At 43.3% G+C, this 17,273-nt stretch overlaps 1 protein-coding gene across 3 annotated transcripts in view; it reads right to left on the bottom strand.

Moving 5' to 3' along the window:
• The window catches only part of LOC107270651 (adenylate cyclase type 6), a 65,594-nt gene that overhangs the window by 38,119 nt on the left and 10,202 nt on the right, over positions 1 to 17,273 (bottom strand). For 2 of the 3 annotated variants that reach the window (XM_025088010.1, XM_025088009.1), the window contains 3 exons: positions 14,100 to 14,277; positions 8,056 to 8,337; positions 6,894 to 7,052 (listed from right to left, as the gene is read on the bottom strand). In XM_025088010.1, coding sequence (XP_024943778.1) covers positions 6,894 to 7,052; positions 8,056 to 8,337; positions 14,100 to 14,219 — 561 coding nt within the window. In that variant the 5' untranslated portion in view covers positions 14,220 to 14,277. Of the gene's footprint in view, positions 1 to 6,893; positions 7,053 to 8,055; positions 8,338 to 14,099; positions 14,278 to 16,134; positions 16,182 to 17,273 lie in introns of those variants that run through there. The other variant, XM_025088008.1, reaches the window with a different exon arrangement.

The following is a 17,273-nucleotide window of genomic DNA, read 5'->3' as shown; positions in this document are numbered from 1 at the left end:
ATGGGGGAGGGAGGGGGGGGTTTCAAGACCCCACAGTGGCAAAACCAGGCCGCCAATAAGAAGGAGAGTAGAATTTAATTGATGCCGATTAATCCCAGCCGCCGGGTTGAACCCTTGTCTCGCGCCTAATTGCACCCTTGCGGCCGCCGCCGCTTCACCTCCCGATCCACCGATCTCCTCCTTCCTACGGGGTCTTCATTTTTAAACGGGGTTCCGAAAATCCATCTTTGAAGCTTATCGACGCTACCACCCTCTATCGGTACCCGCACGTTCTATTTGTGTACCGTAGCTGGGATGGACCTGTTTCATCCCCTACCCTTCAGCCGCGGTCGAGATGCAATAATTGAAAAATAATTGGTACCTGAAAATCGGGTAATCGAGGCATCGAAATTGACGTGAACGAAAAGCCAAAAACTATTGCAGTACCTGACCCCATCGTTCCCGTGCTAGATTGACGAAGTTCATGGGGCTGATTTGTGCGGCGCCGTTGCACGCGATCGCCCTGTAGCTCCGACTCCTGTGCACTCTGTTAAATGCACTCGTGACTGTCAGAGGAAAGGCGGAAGTTTTGGCCGGGTTTTGGTACGACTGTCCGGCTTTAATCACGAGTAAGGGATGCGAGGGACTTTAGGAACACGCGATCCCCTGGTCACCCCTTAGATTGTGGGAGTGTATGTGGGGGGGGGGAATTAGATCAGATGCTGGAGGTACAGGGACGCCCCTTCAATCCCTATAGACGTACGGACTACTTGGTTCGGTTTTTTCTTTATTTATTAGAATTCGTTGAAAAAAATCGGTAAGTTTTTTTTTTAGGTTATCCGTATATACGTTGGTTACGTTGGCAATGTCTTATTAACACCCTCTCGAGGAAACCTCTAACGAATGAGAGCTCATAAGTTATTCGCGAGGGATTTCGAAAGGGGGGAGGGGGGGCGTCCCGACGCCCACGGCGTCTGGCAATCTTGACGGACGTTGCCAGGCCGTTAAATAAAAGACTTGGGCTTACATGGGCAGGGAGGATGACGAGACTGAAGGATGATAAGGGGAGAGGAAGAAAGGGAAAAACAGGGGGAGGGAAACCAGAAAAAGAGGGTGAAAAGATATGAGTGAAAGGTGCGTGGAGGCAGGAGGGGATGGTAGACAGGAAAATGACGGAGATTGAAATACCGTCGAGTTTGTAAAATCGATAGATAACACAAATCGATGTATTTCCCCCATTTTCATTTTTAACATTTTTTTTCTTCCTTTTTTTAATTCTCGTTCAGATACTGACGCGCGCTCCGTGTCCTCTTATCATCGACAGGTAATCACCGGAATCGAATAAAAACTTTCATTATCAGAAATTACCTTGGGACCGGGCCGCGCGCACAAAGCCGATAAGCCCGCATGTAAACGCGACCTACGATCGCGCGAAGTCTGTCCGGGAAAAAAAGTCAATTTTTCGCAACTTCGCAAAATCTTGTTATCGAACCCCGCAAACTTTTCTGTTCACGGCACTTCGTTGCCATCGACTATATTTTTGTTCGCATAAGTCACACCGATCACGTATTCGCCCCGTGCTACCATTTGTCAGTCGCCTTTTAGCATAAGAACCACCAGTGTGAATTTGCCGCATATCGAATATACCCCGAAAGTATCACCTTCCCTTTAACGCGATCCCGATTGGTCATTACTGTCGTCATAGAACCCGCAGAATACTTTCTCACAGCCAATAGATCTTTGCCGAGGTCAATAACCCTGCGTTCAATGGAAATCAACGAAAAAAACGATTTTTTTACCTTCGGCATGGAAAACACCATTGGCAATGTAAAACTGTCCCACGGCAACGCATACGAATACGTTTGGTGCGCGACTTCGCGTGATAAAGTCAGTCCGATGGATTTCAGTTACTTCGTAGACGTAAGGATACGAAATGACTAGTTAATAATTAATGATAATTATAATCGGTCGGTAGCAGCCCTGCCACGTGAGGAGGGGGGTGACTATGTTCCAAGACAACCCAAAAGAGCCCTAAGCTTAAGTGCGAATGGAATTTTCAAAATTCCCCTGGTGACCACCACCTGTCGCTGTCAACGGGGAAGGGGGGTTCAGGGGTTAGCAATGGGACGTATCTTACCGGTAAAAAAACAACCCGTAAGAACCACGTACAGTGAATTTGCCGCATATCGAATATACCTCGAAAGTATCACAATGGAAATCAACGAAAAAAAATGATTTTTTTACCTTCGGCATGGAAAACATCATTGGCAATGTAAAACTGTCCCACGGCAACGCATACGAATACGTTTGGTGCGCGACTTCGCGTGATAAAGTCAGTCCGATGGATTTCAGTTACTTCGTAGACGTAAGGATACGAAATGACTAGTTAATAATTAATGATAATTATAATCGGTCGGTAGCAGCCCTGCCACGTGAGGAGGGGGGTGACTATGTTCCAAGACAACCCAAAAGAGCCCTAAGCTTAAGTGCGAATGGAATTTTCAAAATTCCCCTGGTGACCACCACCTGTCGCTGTCAACGGGGAAGGGTTCAGGGGTTAGCAATGGGACGTATCTTACCGGTAAAAAAACAACCCGGAGCCACCCGAACAACATTATCCCCATCGGAAAAGACCCAGCTAGGATTTTCTAAGGGTAGCCGAATACTGAAAGGACATCATCCCCTTCAACCCCTGAAGGAGGGTAACATGCAGTCGAGGACGTAGGAAGTTGCCAGCCATAAGTTTACCGGGAGGATCGAATAGGGGTGAGTAGGGGTTTGCATTGTTTTTTTTTTTGGTCGACTTGGTCCACATTCGCCCCATCGGGTCCACGGGCATCGAGGGTCCTCTCGTTCTCGAGTAAAAAGAACATCCGGCATCCCTTGGTTCCGTTTCGTCCACCCTTGCCAGGGGATGAAGGGCGTAGGCCTTTTTTAATAACCCAAGGAATATTCCTATCGACAAAATGGAAAGCCGATTTTACATCCACGCGGGTCTGCGTACATTTTTAAACCTCAGGGCCCCGCCCTGAGGCACTGCGAACATACCAGAAGACATCGATACGAGGAAATACGATAATTCCCTGACGGATGCTGCGAGGTCGTCGAGGTGACGTCACTCGAGGGACAATTTTTACGTGAATTCTGCCGGAGGTCAGGCGAAGCTTTTGAATTAGCGAAGAAAGGGAAAAATGGGAAAGACTCAAGAATGTCCGATCTGCGTGTCTGCGTTATGAAATCTGAAATATTTTGCCTGACTTTTATAAAGCGGCATAAAAAATATACCTCGTGCGTCAGGAGTCCAGAGTAAAGGGGATATAAAATTTCAGTTTTTTTCTTTTTCTTTCAAACTTTCACGTATTTCACTCGAGCCGACTAAAGCGTACCTGGCGAATCAGCGGAAATGCGCAGAGAGATTTCATAGCGAGAGAGAAATATATTTTAAAGAATTCACTGACTAAACGCTTTTAGCGAAATCTACTATGAGAAATTTGTACACCGTGTATATAATGTATATTTGTTACATTGTATACGTGTTGTGCTAGATATTTTTTTTTCTGGAAAAAAAAAAAAGACGAGAAAGAATGCAAAATCGTAAACAGTTGTTCACGGGAAACGCAACAGCTGAAAAGTTGGTAAGCTTGAAACTGGCTCAGTTCTTTAATATGCTCGAACTGCCACGACTAACCGAATAGTTAAATCGCGTCCAATTTCAGCTGGCGCCTTTGTCGTGAATAACGCTGTATACAGTGACAGAGTTATAGGAGGTTCGCGGATGCGGGCACAAAGCGTGTTTTATTGTTAGAGCGGAAAATGTCATTATATGCCGAATCATCAGAACGAATGGCCGAGGTCGTAAAAGGGTTGGCGCTTTTCTTTATTTATGGTTCGCGCAAGAGCGATCCGACGGGAGCCGAAAGGAGACGCCGAGCGGGAAGAGCGGGGGGACGGGACGAATCGAGGCGAATGAATAAATAAGAGAAAAAAAGTTGTATAAAAATAAATAAAAACGTAATTGATTTAAAGAGAAAAAAGAAAAAATACGAAAAACCGCAAAGAAAATTGTACATCGAATATACACGTACGTGGACCAACGTGAATTTTCCGCGAAGGAAAGAGATCGGAGGCAAAGTGATGTACTTTTTGTTGAGAAGGGAAAGAGAGAAAAATTCTTCTTTTTTTTTTTTGTAAAAAAAAAAGCAAAAAAAGTTCCCACGAAAATACAGAAACGTTTCTCGACTTTAAATAAAAGTCTTCGCTTTCTCTAGTAGCTTTCTATCTTTTGCGATATATCTCTTCTCTTTTTTTTTTTTTTTTTAGTCACTTTATTTTTTCTCTCCATTTCCCTCCTTTCGCGATACACGTACACTCCTTTAAAGCAAGAAACACAAAGTCACGTCCATCTGAGACCGAGTAACAAACCGGGGGTCACTTATCGACGATAAGGAGAAATAACAATTGATATCCGGGAGAAAACGTAGCGAGAAGAAATTTCAATGAGAGAGAGAGAGAGAGAGAGAGAGAGAGAAGCCAAGAAAAAAAAATAGAGAAAATTCAATTTCTTTCCCACCTCAAGTATCCTCGGCACTCAAGGGATTTCTTCGTCGATGGGAAAACGAGGAATTGGTGTGACTGACAGGTTATTTTGACGCGAAAACCGAAATATCGGTGTATAAGGCATTACGGGACGTCAAGACGTGACGCCTGACAGGAGCAACGTTAAGAAGGAGGGCGGAATGAAAAAATTTCTTATAAGGGTGCAAAGAAGAAAAAAAAGCACAACCGCGACTCCTAGCAAAATGTACATTTCAGGAAGAATCCCGTCAATTTCGTAAAGATAGGCGAACCTCGAGTGAAACGAAATACGTCATGATAAGCAGGAGGGGGAGAGAGAGGAGGAGGGGAAGAAGGGGGGGAGAGGGGTATGAAATACCAAAAAAAAATTTCAATCCCAATCGAAAATCTAAATAAATTTGAATCGTACAATGTAATTTACAAAAAAAAAAATAATTACACACTGTACAAGGGTGTTTGATGAATGTACGAAGGAGTATCAGTGCAAACCACGGTCTTACATACAGGTCTTGCAACTCGCCCGATTTTCAGCGGCGGGGGTAGACGTGGTTTTGAAGCACGGCACATTTTAAATTTTAGTCACAAGCGTCGCTATGATCGAGCGACCCCCTTATCTATCTCACTCTACAGTCAGCTGTGGGAGAGAGAAATAGGAACGGGCCCCTTATCTATCTCACTCAACAATCGGCTGTGGGAGAGAGACATAGGAACGGATCGCTTGATCGCAACGCCTCTTGTGGTCATGAAGCGAAATGAAAAAAGGCTTCTGAAAGAAGACTACCCCCTCCAAGGGAGTTGCAAGACCTGTATGTACGACCGTGGCGCAAACTGTACCTAGTCTGTTTAGAGGTTACAGGAAAAAAAAAACTTCGTTTGTAATCGAAGGTCAAATTTTTTTTTTCTTATTCCCAAAGAGACGAAAAGCTCGCCAACGATCCTCGGTACCGAGGATCGACGGTGCTGCCACCTAGGGCGTGTCGAGAAATGAAAAATGACGGCAACGAGGAACGTGTACCAATTCCGAAATTAACATCAACTAGAGAAATTAAGACACGGGGGTGAATTTAAGGGTCGCGAAACAACCCCTGGCTACGGAGGAGCCGTGACAACATCCGGAGACGCCTAGGCGCCTGCTTTAATCCCTGTGTACGTTCTTGCGAAACAACCCTTAACAAACCCCTCGAATCACTTCCAGCTACATCATCCCTTAGTGTACGGGCTAACGTCGCGCTACGTTCTCCTCCCTTTGAGGGTAACAGAGAGCCACTCGGCAATCTCACCCTGGTGGCCATGCAACAAACTTTTTTTATTCTTCTTATTTTTCGCCGGTGGGGGTTGTACTCCGTTATAGACCCTACCCTCATATATATATATATATATATATAGCTAGAGCACAATCACAACAAAGTGAACTAACCGTAAGGGGTGTTGTACTCCGTTATAGACCCTACCCTCATAACAGAGAGCCACTCGGCAATCTCACCCTGGTGGCCATGCAACAAACTTTTTTTATTCTTCTTATTTTTCGCCGGTGGGGGTTGTACTCCGTTATAGACCCTACCCTCATATATATATATATATATATATAGCTAGAGCACAATCACAACAAAGTGAACTAACCGTAAGGGGTGAAAAAAACAAAATCAATTATTACGTCAACCCTCTTCATAGCAAATAATAAGACTATAAAACATCCCAGATATCACCCGATCGTTGAGCATCGCGAAAAATATACGATACTCCTCGATTTTTTTTTTGGCAAAGGAGGAAAATCCACAGTACACCAAGGAACCACGTGAGAATTTCTATTGACGTACCCAGCGAGTTCGTGGTTCGGTGTGGAGGAGGCTTTAGGCGAAGACGTTAATAATTTAGGATACCCGAGTAACGCACGGAAAGGGAGAGTTATGATTAACAATTAACGGCAATGACAAGAAGGGGTTAATATTACTGACAGTAATTTAATCAGGTTAATAAACAAGATTTCGTCATCGCTGTAATCCTATGCTGACAGTCAGAAGGGGATGCTGCGACTACAATCGAGAGTTAACAGGGATAATAGAATCCCCATATAACCCCTAGCAACCGAAAACTTAACCCTGAAAGTATGAGCCAGGTGTAAATTTTACTGGCAATTGCAATAAATTAGGTTAGCTTGGAAAAGGGTTTTTTTTTAAATATTTTTATAGGATTAATATTTTTTTAGAAAATAGCGACAAGAAAAGAATGAATAATATTGCACAGTACACCCCACTATACCAGTAGCCACATAGGGGCGTGAGTAAGTCGGTACCGATCGGGATGAAAGGCGACAATGAGAAAAAGGAGAGAAAACTAACCTGAAGATTTTTAAAGCGATGAGATGCGCAGAGCGCGCTGAGAAACCTGCTCAGCGCGCATCTCGGAGGATTCTCGGTAACCCGTGAATTCAGGGCGGCTTCCACTATGACTTCCCTTCCGGTCGTAGCTCCTATGCCCACTTCCGATCCTCGTCCCATCTGTAACAAATAATTCATGAGGGTCAGTTGGGTCAGCACCGTAGACACAGCGTTTCGAGAGGAAGCGCAAAGACGTGTCAGTGACGTTTAAGAAACGTGATTTACGAGGTAAGAGATTACTTGCAAATATTTATATATCAATTTCGCGTGTCGCACGGTGATTTCGCGAAGAAAATTTGAATAAGATCGAAACGTTCGTAAACCCGGACTCCGATACCTCGAGGTTGAGTATCGATACTTTCGTAAATCCCTAGTCAGTCAAAGTGCCCGAAAGTCCAGCAGGTAGGGGCCTATAGGCCGAAATTGGAAAAGACTGAGATTGGACACGAGGAAAAGTGGTGAAATCGAGCGGCATAGGGTCTAGGATAAATTATGGCTCTCGAAGTCCCTTCCTGTGTTAAAGTGCCACCGTCAATCGTATTTCCTCGGATCTGAGATTTTTACATATTCGTACGGTCCTGCAGTGACGTCCTGACGTATTGCTTACTGACCCCGTGCCGGTCAGCTGACTTTTTTCCAGTCTGACGTTCAGCCTCGGATCCGCCGTTTTTTCCCACTTCCAGCCTATAGGTTCCTCTTGGACTTTAGGGCACTTTGACCGGCAGAGTCTTAACAGCGCCTTATTGTGCCTGGCAAGGTTGTTCCTTATTGTGAAAAATATTTTAGCTTCCCGACTAACGGATAATCCGCCCCGACGACACGAAACCCAGGTAGGAGCTGATGATGAACTTCCAAAAGTCTCTGGGTCCCGTTGGACGAGCTTGGGAAAGTGAAAGTGATACGAGAGTCAATCAGTGCCTTGGCTGTATGCTAAGACGCGATTGGTGAACTTTCGAGTTGAATAGCTCCGGAAGGAGTTACACGATCGCGCACCCCTTGAACATTGCCTTCGGTTTCGCCCCAGCAATGTGAATTCGCGTAAGCGAATTTCAAGAGGCCACATGCCGTAACGATAAATACGAAATACAAAATAGCTCGAATAGGAAATCAAATTCTTTCTCACCGTGACAATCGAGGGCCGGGGAGCACCGGTGAAGTGCTCGATGACTTCCCAGTTGGATTTTTTAACGGGCGTGTGCGGCGTCCTGGGGGTGTTCGGCGAGTGGGGTTGCGATCCAGGGGTTCCGGGCCTCGAGTTCGGTGGGTCCAGCAGCAGCTCCACCACGGGCTTACTACCGTCAAGGGACGAACCGTGGGCCACGTGCTGTCGTAGACTGGCCCATCTTCTGCTACTCTTAACGGAACCGCTGATCGTCCTGGACCCCATGGAGCCCTGAAGTTCACCCTGAGAATGAAAAAAAAAACCCCAAAAAAAATCTTTATACTAGCGGAATCGAACTTTTTTCTTTTTTTGAAAATTTCTTTCCCAAATTTATCCCTTCCACGATTTTCTTTATCTAATATTTTCTTTCCTTATATCATTACTACGAATGTCTATAGGGTGTCCAAAAAATAATATCCCGTACAGCTCCACCCTCTTTTAGCGAACGAAGTTAATCTTCCAAACGAAGGCTTGAATAAGAAGGAAAAGAAGCGAAATTATTGAACAAGGCTTGCTTGATTACCTCGTCGAAAGCGAATGTCAAACACGGAGTCCAGCTTGAGGGAGAATAAGATTTTAAGAAGACACAGACAACCACCCTTTACATAGAACCCGCTATCCCTGTATCCACCCTTATTTTGACTAGAGTATCTCATTGCTCGTGTTTATCCACATTGATTCTAAATACATATACGTAACACCCATCAGGTCAAAGTTACACGGGTCCCGATAAGGTATGCCGAGACACGTCCAATGTTTTAGCATGGATCGAAGATGCTAATACCAGCAGCCCCTGCGAAGGGGTGGCTAACCGTGGGGTTAGAAAAAAAAAAAAAACGAAGGGGTGATACCGAGTATCCTTCCGGGCGCTTATAAATAGAATACTTTCGTCCCACCTCGGCTACGGATTTTTATAATTCGATACGTCAGTCCCTACGTCACAACGATAAGGGACGAAGGCGAAGAGGGAGGGCGGCTGTTAAATTCATCCCCTCTCTTATTTGTACTCACTCGAGTAAGCCCTTCTCGAACGGCGGCAATTTTGAGATTGAACAACTTTTCGAAAAACTTTTCAGCGTCATTTTGAATTCCGGGCCCCACTCTCTGCGGGCTTAATTTATTATTGCGTCATCGGCCCCCAAAAAGCCACGGAACTTACAAGCTCATAACAAAGGGGTATGTACAATGATGGATTAACGTGACTCGAGTAAAAAAAGAAGAAAAAAATTAAATGGACCAACACGTACTGTAGGGAATAACTGTTTCTCTGAATACAAAATTTAACACCCAAGACAGGGTCTGGCTCAGACCTCTATCCAGCAGCAACCCTCAGCCCGATATAAGCTCAAAGTTCTGCCGTAGGCGGTGAGAATTTTGCTTCCCTTCAACCCCTTTATGAATGGACTATGCTATGCATACAATTGATCAAAAACTCACCACCCCCCAAGACTGGCACTAGGTGTATCCAGCAGTATCATAATAAATAAAATGTATCGGAAATAATATATCGTATATTCTGAGTCGTTCTACATATATATATATATATATATGTTTGAATCGAAGGTTATATATATATATATATATCGCCCCCTACATTTCACGGCCTTTCGCAACAATACATAACCTTATCACATTGTGTCGCCCTTATAACTTCACCATGTTCAATTCATCCCTTAGAGCATTTCGTGTCTTCCCCATACACACACGTGGACGCGTATTCTCGATACACCCTCAGCGTAACCCAGAAGGGGGTAGAGGCAATATAAAAGATTACACTCTCAAGGGTAGTTTGTGTGATTTAATGTGAGAAAGAAAAAAAAATAGCCACACGCCCCGTTCCAGAGAAAAATACGAGTCCAATGAATTTGAAGAAAAGCTTCAAGCCAACTTCACCCCCGGCGTTTATTAATCCTCTGCGAAATGGGGTATCCGCCCACGTAGCTACGACTTCCTTCGGGAGGGGGGAGGGGGGTGTATAGCTAACCTGTCTTTGTCAATTTCCCCATTCGTCGGCAACCCTTGTTTTCGATCCACCCCTTGCCACACTCTAATTATACGAAATGCCTAGGCGAGGAGTCTATGGCGCCGGTATAGAAGCCATTTTCCTCTTTCGACTTACTGTTACCGAGTACAATCATCCCTCTTGTGCGTAGGGGGATGCCTTTGGCACGGTTACGGCACTCGCAATAGGGATATAGGTATAAAAGACGTTCCGTCTCAAAAGGAATTAAATTTTAAGGGTGGCTGGCGAACGGGAAGAGAGAGAGAGAGAGAGAGAGAGAGAGAGAGAGAGAGAGAGAGAGAGAGAGAGAGTTGCTCTACTGCCACAGAGACATCAACTGTATAACGTGAAATGTGCATTAACTATTCAACAGCTACCCCCTGTATACGTAATAAAGTTGCACTACCCTACGAGATCATCCCTTGGACATCCAAGTACCAAAACCCCTACCGTACTCCAGATACCGTGGGGCACAGTCGGACCCGCGACACTCACAGATCTCGATGCACGAACTTTGAGGGCGCCGACCGTTTTACCTAACCTTCCTGTCGTCCAATCGCGACCGGAGCACCCAGGGACGTAGCCAGGGAGACCAGTCTCCCTGGGCGAAGTAATTTCTAATACACAGAGGGTGCATCCACGGATAGCCCCACGTTCTAGAGACGGCACTGTCGCCTCTGTCTGTTTCGAAGGTTTTTAAAAGGTCAGTGCCCCAGGTGTCCGACTGTATTCTTGTCATACAATATCCATAGGACCACTGCTGCCATCGGTCCTACCAACCCTCGTATTTTTTTTAATCCGTCTCGAAACATCGATACCAACCCTTAACGGTCCCTACGAAAAATGAACCTCGAAACCTATCCTAAAATTTTTCTACCACGTCAAACAAGCCCTGGTAGAAATTTTCATTATAAATACCCGAGGGCTCCCAGAGGTCCTACTCCGGCCCTGAACTCGTCCAGCGGGACAACCAAGACCCGAAACTTACCCGAGACAACTTCTACGAGAGGGAAAATTTCACCGTGCGTGACGTCACAGTTTCTTTTGCATACAACAAAGCTTAACATCAGCAAGCCCCGTTTTCTGTCTTGTCTCTATAATAATTACCATTCTCCATTTGCTACCGATTTAACAAAATACGACCCTGTGCTTGGTGCCGTATGTTCGATTTCAAAGTTCAAAAAAAAAAAAATAAGGAATGGTAAATCAACCTTACGTATTTTCTTAGCTCCCCGATATTTTTCTTTCCCGAAGAGCGACGAGAAAACTTTTCGAATTGCTTTCACGGACTAGTGAGCCCACCCCCCCCCCCTCCCTCCCAGCGGTAACCAAAATTTCTCCTGGCAACTACGGCGGACCGACGCGGATTCGCGATACTCGTAAAGGCACTGTGTACCTTTTGGACGAATGAAAATGTTCACTGGGCCCAGAGCTGATTACTAAACTTCATCCCTAGCGTGTAGGCTCTTAGGGGATGATCGATCGTCTGAGTCGTTGCGCGGTAAAACCACTTGGAAAGGATGTCGGATAACTGCTAGCCCCCCCCCCCCCCTCCCTCCCAGCGGTAACCAAAATTTCTCCTGGCAACTACGGCGGACCGACGCGGATTCGCGATACTCGTAAAGGCACTGTGTACCTTTTGGACGAATGAAAATGTTCACTGGGCCCAGAGCTGATTACTAAACTTCATCCCTAGCGTGTAGGCTCTTAGGGGATGATCGATCGTCTGAGTCGTTGCGCGGTAAAACCACTTGGAAAGGATGTCGGATAACTGCTACTTGTGTCTGACTATGTACAGACGTTATCTACTTAAGATACGCGCATCTTACGTGCCACGATAGCTACAGAAATGTTACTTATTCTTTCTCCCACAATTTTCCCACGCGTTGAAAATATATTTTTACTATATCACATACCTTTTATACATTTTGAATATATTTTCGATATATCTTATATACGTGCTATATATGGTACCGTGAAAGACCGAAATCTGGTGAATGTCGACTTTCACCGGTGAATGTCAGCATTCGCATAGTCGCTTGGTTAAGTTCCAAGTATTTTTCTTAAATACTCTTATTCCTGACTTACACCGGTGAAAGTCGATATTCTTCAATTTCGGTAATTCACGGTAACACATATATATAATACAGAAGATCTAACCGAGATCAGTTCCTCCTATCAACTTTTACCACCTTATTCGACAAGTGTCAATAAAGCTTCAACCATCCTACTCGTAAAACAGTAACGGCCGGAGCCCGCGGGGCTCGAAAACTTTTAAGCCGGCTGGCTCGACTGAAGTTTCAGTGAAAAAAGGGTCTTTTCAGGGAAACGGCCAATCTCGCGTATACGTGTGATCAGGTGGGAGAATCGTACGCAAAATTTCCACACAATTATTAAATAACGGCACAGGGTCCGATGAGATACATTTTTTCTATCGATCTGACGCCGATTATACTTTCGATAAGCGTATTAAAAAAAAAAAAAGGGACGCAAATAGGATCGGTGCGTTGAACCTAAAAAAAAAGATCAACCTACCGGAATGGACACTGCCTATCAATATGCGCGGACAGACTATAGACAATTTTAATCCATTTTCAATAATCTCGTATGAAGTATCAATGAGAACAAAAAAAAAGGACACCGAACCTCGGCCGGCGACGACTATTTTTGAATTTCCCGCGAATTTTTCGTAATCGTACAAAGAGACTCCGCAAAAATAAAACGATACAATGAAACGTGCACGGTGCATCGGCTATTTCAAACCCGTGTAACGTATGAAAAATAATAATAAAATTTTTAACCGGCAGAAATGCTGTATTGAAATATAATACATTATAAATTGTATCCAACGAAACAAACATGGCGTAGCGCAACTCTGGACCAGATGTTCTGATAATCTTCCCATCTATTCAAATAGCTGCTCAAACTATGCTATTAAAGCGTCACGACTGTAAAATCGATGCTTCCTACGCGTGCTATACATGTATATATATGTATATATATATAGATCTATATACACATTCGTACGTGAACAAGCGCCAGAGCATACACCACGTGATAAAAGGATATATATTTTGCGTAACGCGTTTCCAATGTACGTAACGCGTATATTCGATATGACCGTATAACTCTGATTAGGATGCGCGCGCATCGATCTTTCAGCACGAGCATAAAGGGGGCACTCGGAAGTACATGCATCGTAACCTCGAAATGCAATATAGCAATGTATAAGAATATAATATTATAATAGTATAATGATAATGATAATAATAAAAAAAATTGTCAAACCTTTTTTTCCGTAAAATGTACGAAACTCAATATTACAATCCAATTGGACAAAGATAGTGTAAAACGATCACGTGTAACTTTAGGTTTGAAGACGAACGTTGCATTTGATTGGCTGCCTCCTTGCCGAAACCCGGGAAAATTTGAAATTCCAATAAGGACAGTGGACTTTCGTGATTTGAAAGACGCGCCGATATCAGCCCCGACGGCTGCTTCATATTTGCTGAATTTACGGGTGAACCGAACAAATACCTCGTTAGTAATTCAAATCCAAAATGCATCGCGTGTACGTTTCGAATCTAATTGGCAGCCGGCGGCAACGTGCTTTACGTTATACGAAGCACGAGGCTGCGAGCCGACGATATGCTGCTTGAAAATTCGCACGTGGGCCGAATTGAGAATTTATTAAACAGTGAAAGAGTCGGATACGGTAGTCCAAAGGAAGGATAAAAACAGTGCACGAGATTGTACCGTTAATGAGAGACTCAGAGCCACCAAAGTCCCATCGAATTAAGACACCCAGTACGCAGGTGTCTGTTGACGTTAGCTTGCGCCAGAAATCTCTCCTGTCGTCGTCATTATTGCCGTTACACGGTGCCAATTAGCAGATAGAAAAAAAAAAGGATCCAAGAAATGACAAATAAGTAACATTGACACGTGCGGCAAAAAAAAATTTTTTAAATAAAAACTACCAAGACAATAAATTCGTTTTACCAACCTGATGACTTCTCCGGCTGCCCCGTAAGCTGAGTCGCTGGCTCCATTCGCGTTTTGGAAAATCCCCACCCATCCTTTCCATCTTGTATCTAGTCTCCTCTGCCCTCTCTCTCGCGCGCATCAGCCCCGCGCTGGCGTTGGAAACGCTCCGCACCGGCGACCGCTAGACCATTGTTTAGCTGAAAAGACAAAGAGAGCGAAAAAAGGAAGCGGATGAGAAAAGAGAAGCCGGATAAAGGTAGAAACAAAGCACGGATCGCGCATGTGATTAGCATGGGCGGAAGGCCAGTGTACAGTTTAAAGTTACCCTCTTACGGTTCTTGCTCGTCGTGCGAACGAATGAGACAGACGATAAAAGAGAAAGAAGTAAAACTTCCAGGAGGACGGAAAAAGATAATTTTCATTTTGAATCACCCGTTAGAAACTATGTCTGGACACTTTGGCCACATCTGTATACCTCCTGCGAGACATTATACTCTGCGCCGTAATTGCTAAAGGAAATTTTAATATCCAAGCAAATGACTGTTAGCATTTAAATAAACTTTGTTAGCATCGCTGGTATCCTAATGAGTGTTTAAAAAAAAAAAAAAAATCATTCCCACTTCAATCCACCCGGTATAAAATTTCAAACACGTCGGCTACATCTATGCCACCCGATACACACGTCACTCAGAATTTATACAGGAAATCTAAACGTCCACGTAAACTGACAGTCTCTATTATCATCGCTCTTATCTTCATTACTGTAATAAGTAGAGACACGCGTTGTATGTGCACAATTATTACGTCACTTCCCCTTAGACCCCCTGACCCTTTATATACTACAAGCATATATATATATATATTTTTCCATTCAGTAGTTCCTCCAGCACATACTATACCATTATATAAGATAATAATATCGTCACAGTATATAAGGTTGTCCAAGCCATCCATTTTGATTTTTGCATTTGAATCGTCTTTCGATGGTGCATTATTTTTTGAATAATTTTACATAAAATCGTGAGCATCGGTATCGCACTATATATTTTATATGTAAAATCTTATGTATCAGTATCATACTATATGTATACTGATATAGGTACATATACGTATCGGTACCCGACTTGATAATTTTTCAAAAGAAAATAAATCATATTTAATCCGCATAGCCTTCGCGGCCGGGTGGATTGAAAGTCGTTATTACTTCACGCAATATAGGGTGTCCGTATATTTACGGATATCACGCAACCCCATTGAGTTTAATACGCTATTTCCATTACGCCCGTTAGATTCAATGCATTGTAATGATAATGTTGGTAAATATACTATATACAGTCCGTCGCATAAATATTAGGGCACTGTGATAATTTTTCATAACTTCCCATCCCGATTGAAGCACGTACTTCTGGGAGAAGTAAAAAAATATTGAAACGCTTGGTATAATTGAAATTAGTATATATGTATTTTGCAAGAAAATTCAATCAAAAAATCGTTCTGACTTCGCGATAATTACGTAACGCCAAATAAAATAATATAACTCGTTCTCGTCGAAATTGCTCGAAACTCGAAAAAAAATTTCAAAAAAAAATATACCCCGGTGTACAAATATTCATACGACAGACTACGTATTTATTGGACCCGAATGATAGCACTTGGGGTTGTCAAGATTTAATTATCAGAGACGAAGTATTGCTCGCGCTAGCCGAAAACGCTGCTTAAGTAATTATAATTAAAAATTACGATAACGATAAACGCTTCGAGGCTCGTACGATAATCCACCGAACGGCATCTGACCGAGGCGCTTTTTTTTCACTACAATTTTTTGGTTTGTCCCCGCGACATTTTGACGTTAATTAATCAATTAACTATCGCTGCACAGTTTATGCATGACTGACACCGGGCGCGGTTCGAGGATTAATGATATCCATATAATAGCAGAGTTCCATTATCAGTGGAATATATTCCACTGGATCCTGAACAAGGTTCCATCGGAACTGGAGAGTGACGGTAGGCCAACCGGAAACAAAATTCTTAGCAAATATATACATACAGACCGTATTTACTGTTGTAAGGCGACAGTCTCTCAGCCGTACTCCGTGCGACACTCCGACAGTTCGAACCACGAACCCAAGCGAACGGTATGAGAGGGGCGACTGTGTTGCGAGAAAAAAGCTTCAATAAATTGATCCAACTTGTCAATTGCGTAATGGTAAAAGTACTTTCTCCTTTCGTCGTGACGAACTGACTGACGATACAATAATTACGGATGAGGAATCAACGTGCACAGTGTTACAAAAATGTATGACGTCAATGCTTGGCATTACCCAATTCTACGTCATTATCGACAGTTGACGCCTTTATCTGTGATTCATGGCTGTCAGGAATAATAATAGTGTCTCCCATTGGCACCGGAACAACGAAATTTATCGTTCTCAAATTTACCTATTGTGGCTAGATTGTACCGTACGTATATGCATGCTCTTATCTAGTACTTATATACATACATATATATGTATATATAAAGTCGAGTCTGAAATTAGATTGACTCAGTCACGTTCCTTGTAACTTTTCGTCAAATCCACTTGACGTGGCTTATTTCGTTATGTCGTTACGTGAACTCGTACAGGAACTCTGGAGAAATGTACGGTATTGTTCGTGGTTGGAGTTCGGCGTTATAGGTCTGTGGGACTGTGTTATGAGAAAATGAATCGAATGAGGTTAAGTAGGGTAACGGATATATCGGGACGCCTATGTATAATTTGTGTTTAACGTGGTTATTGATATATTCGCATTGACATTTTGAGATTGAGGGTGGAAAATTATTCCTGCAATTGGTGGAAATTTATAGAAAGCTTGATGGATCTCTGATGGGCAATCCATGGGGAAATCAAATGACAGCATTTCATTGGATGAATAGAGCCGTTACGCGTCACGCGTCAAACCAATTTCAACGGTTCTTACGTAACGACGATTTTTGTGTAAAATCTATCTTTTTCTTTTTTTTTTCTTTTCCTTTCTAATACATCTTTTTAGATTTCTGTTTTTATTTTTGTTCAACTTTTTTTCTGTATTAAATAGAAAATTGTTCATTTTGTTTTAATTGTTCATTTTTTTTAATTTTGTGGATGACAATACAAAATGGCGACTGTGCACACTGCCAACGCGGAATATCAGTGTGTACTGTGATTAAGAT

This window comes from Cephus cinctus, unplaced genomic scaffold (genome assembly GCF_000341935.2).
Source record: "Cephus cinctus unplaced genomic scaffold, Ccin1 Ccin1_scaffold0806, whole genome shotgun sequence".
Lineage (NCBI taxonomy): Eukaryota > Metazoa > Arthropoda > Insecta > Hymenoptera > Cephidae > Cephus > Cephus cinctus.
The sequence above is the reverse complement of the archived record's forward strand: the minus strand, read 5'-3'. Positions and strand labels throughout refer to the sequence as shown.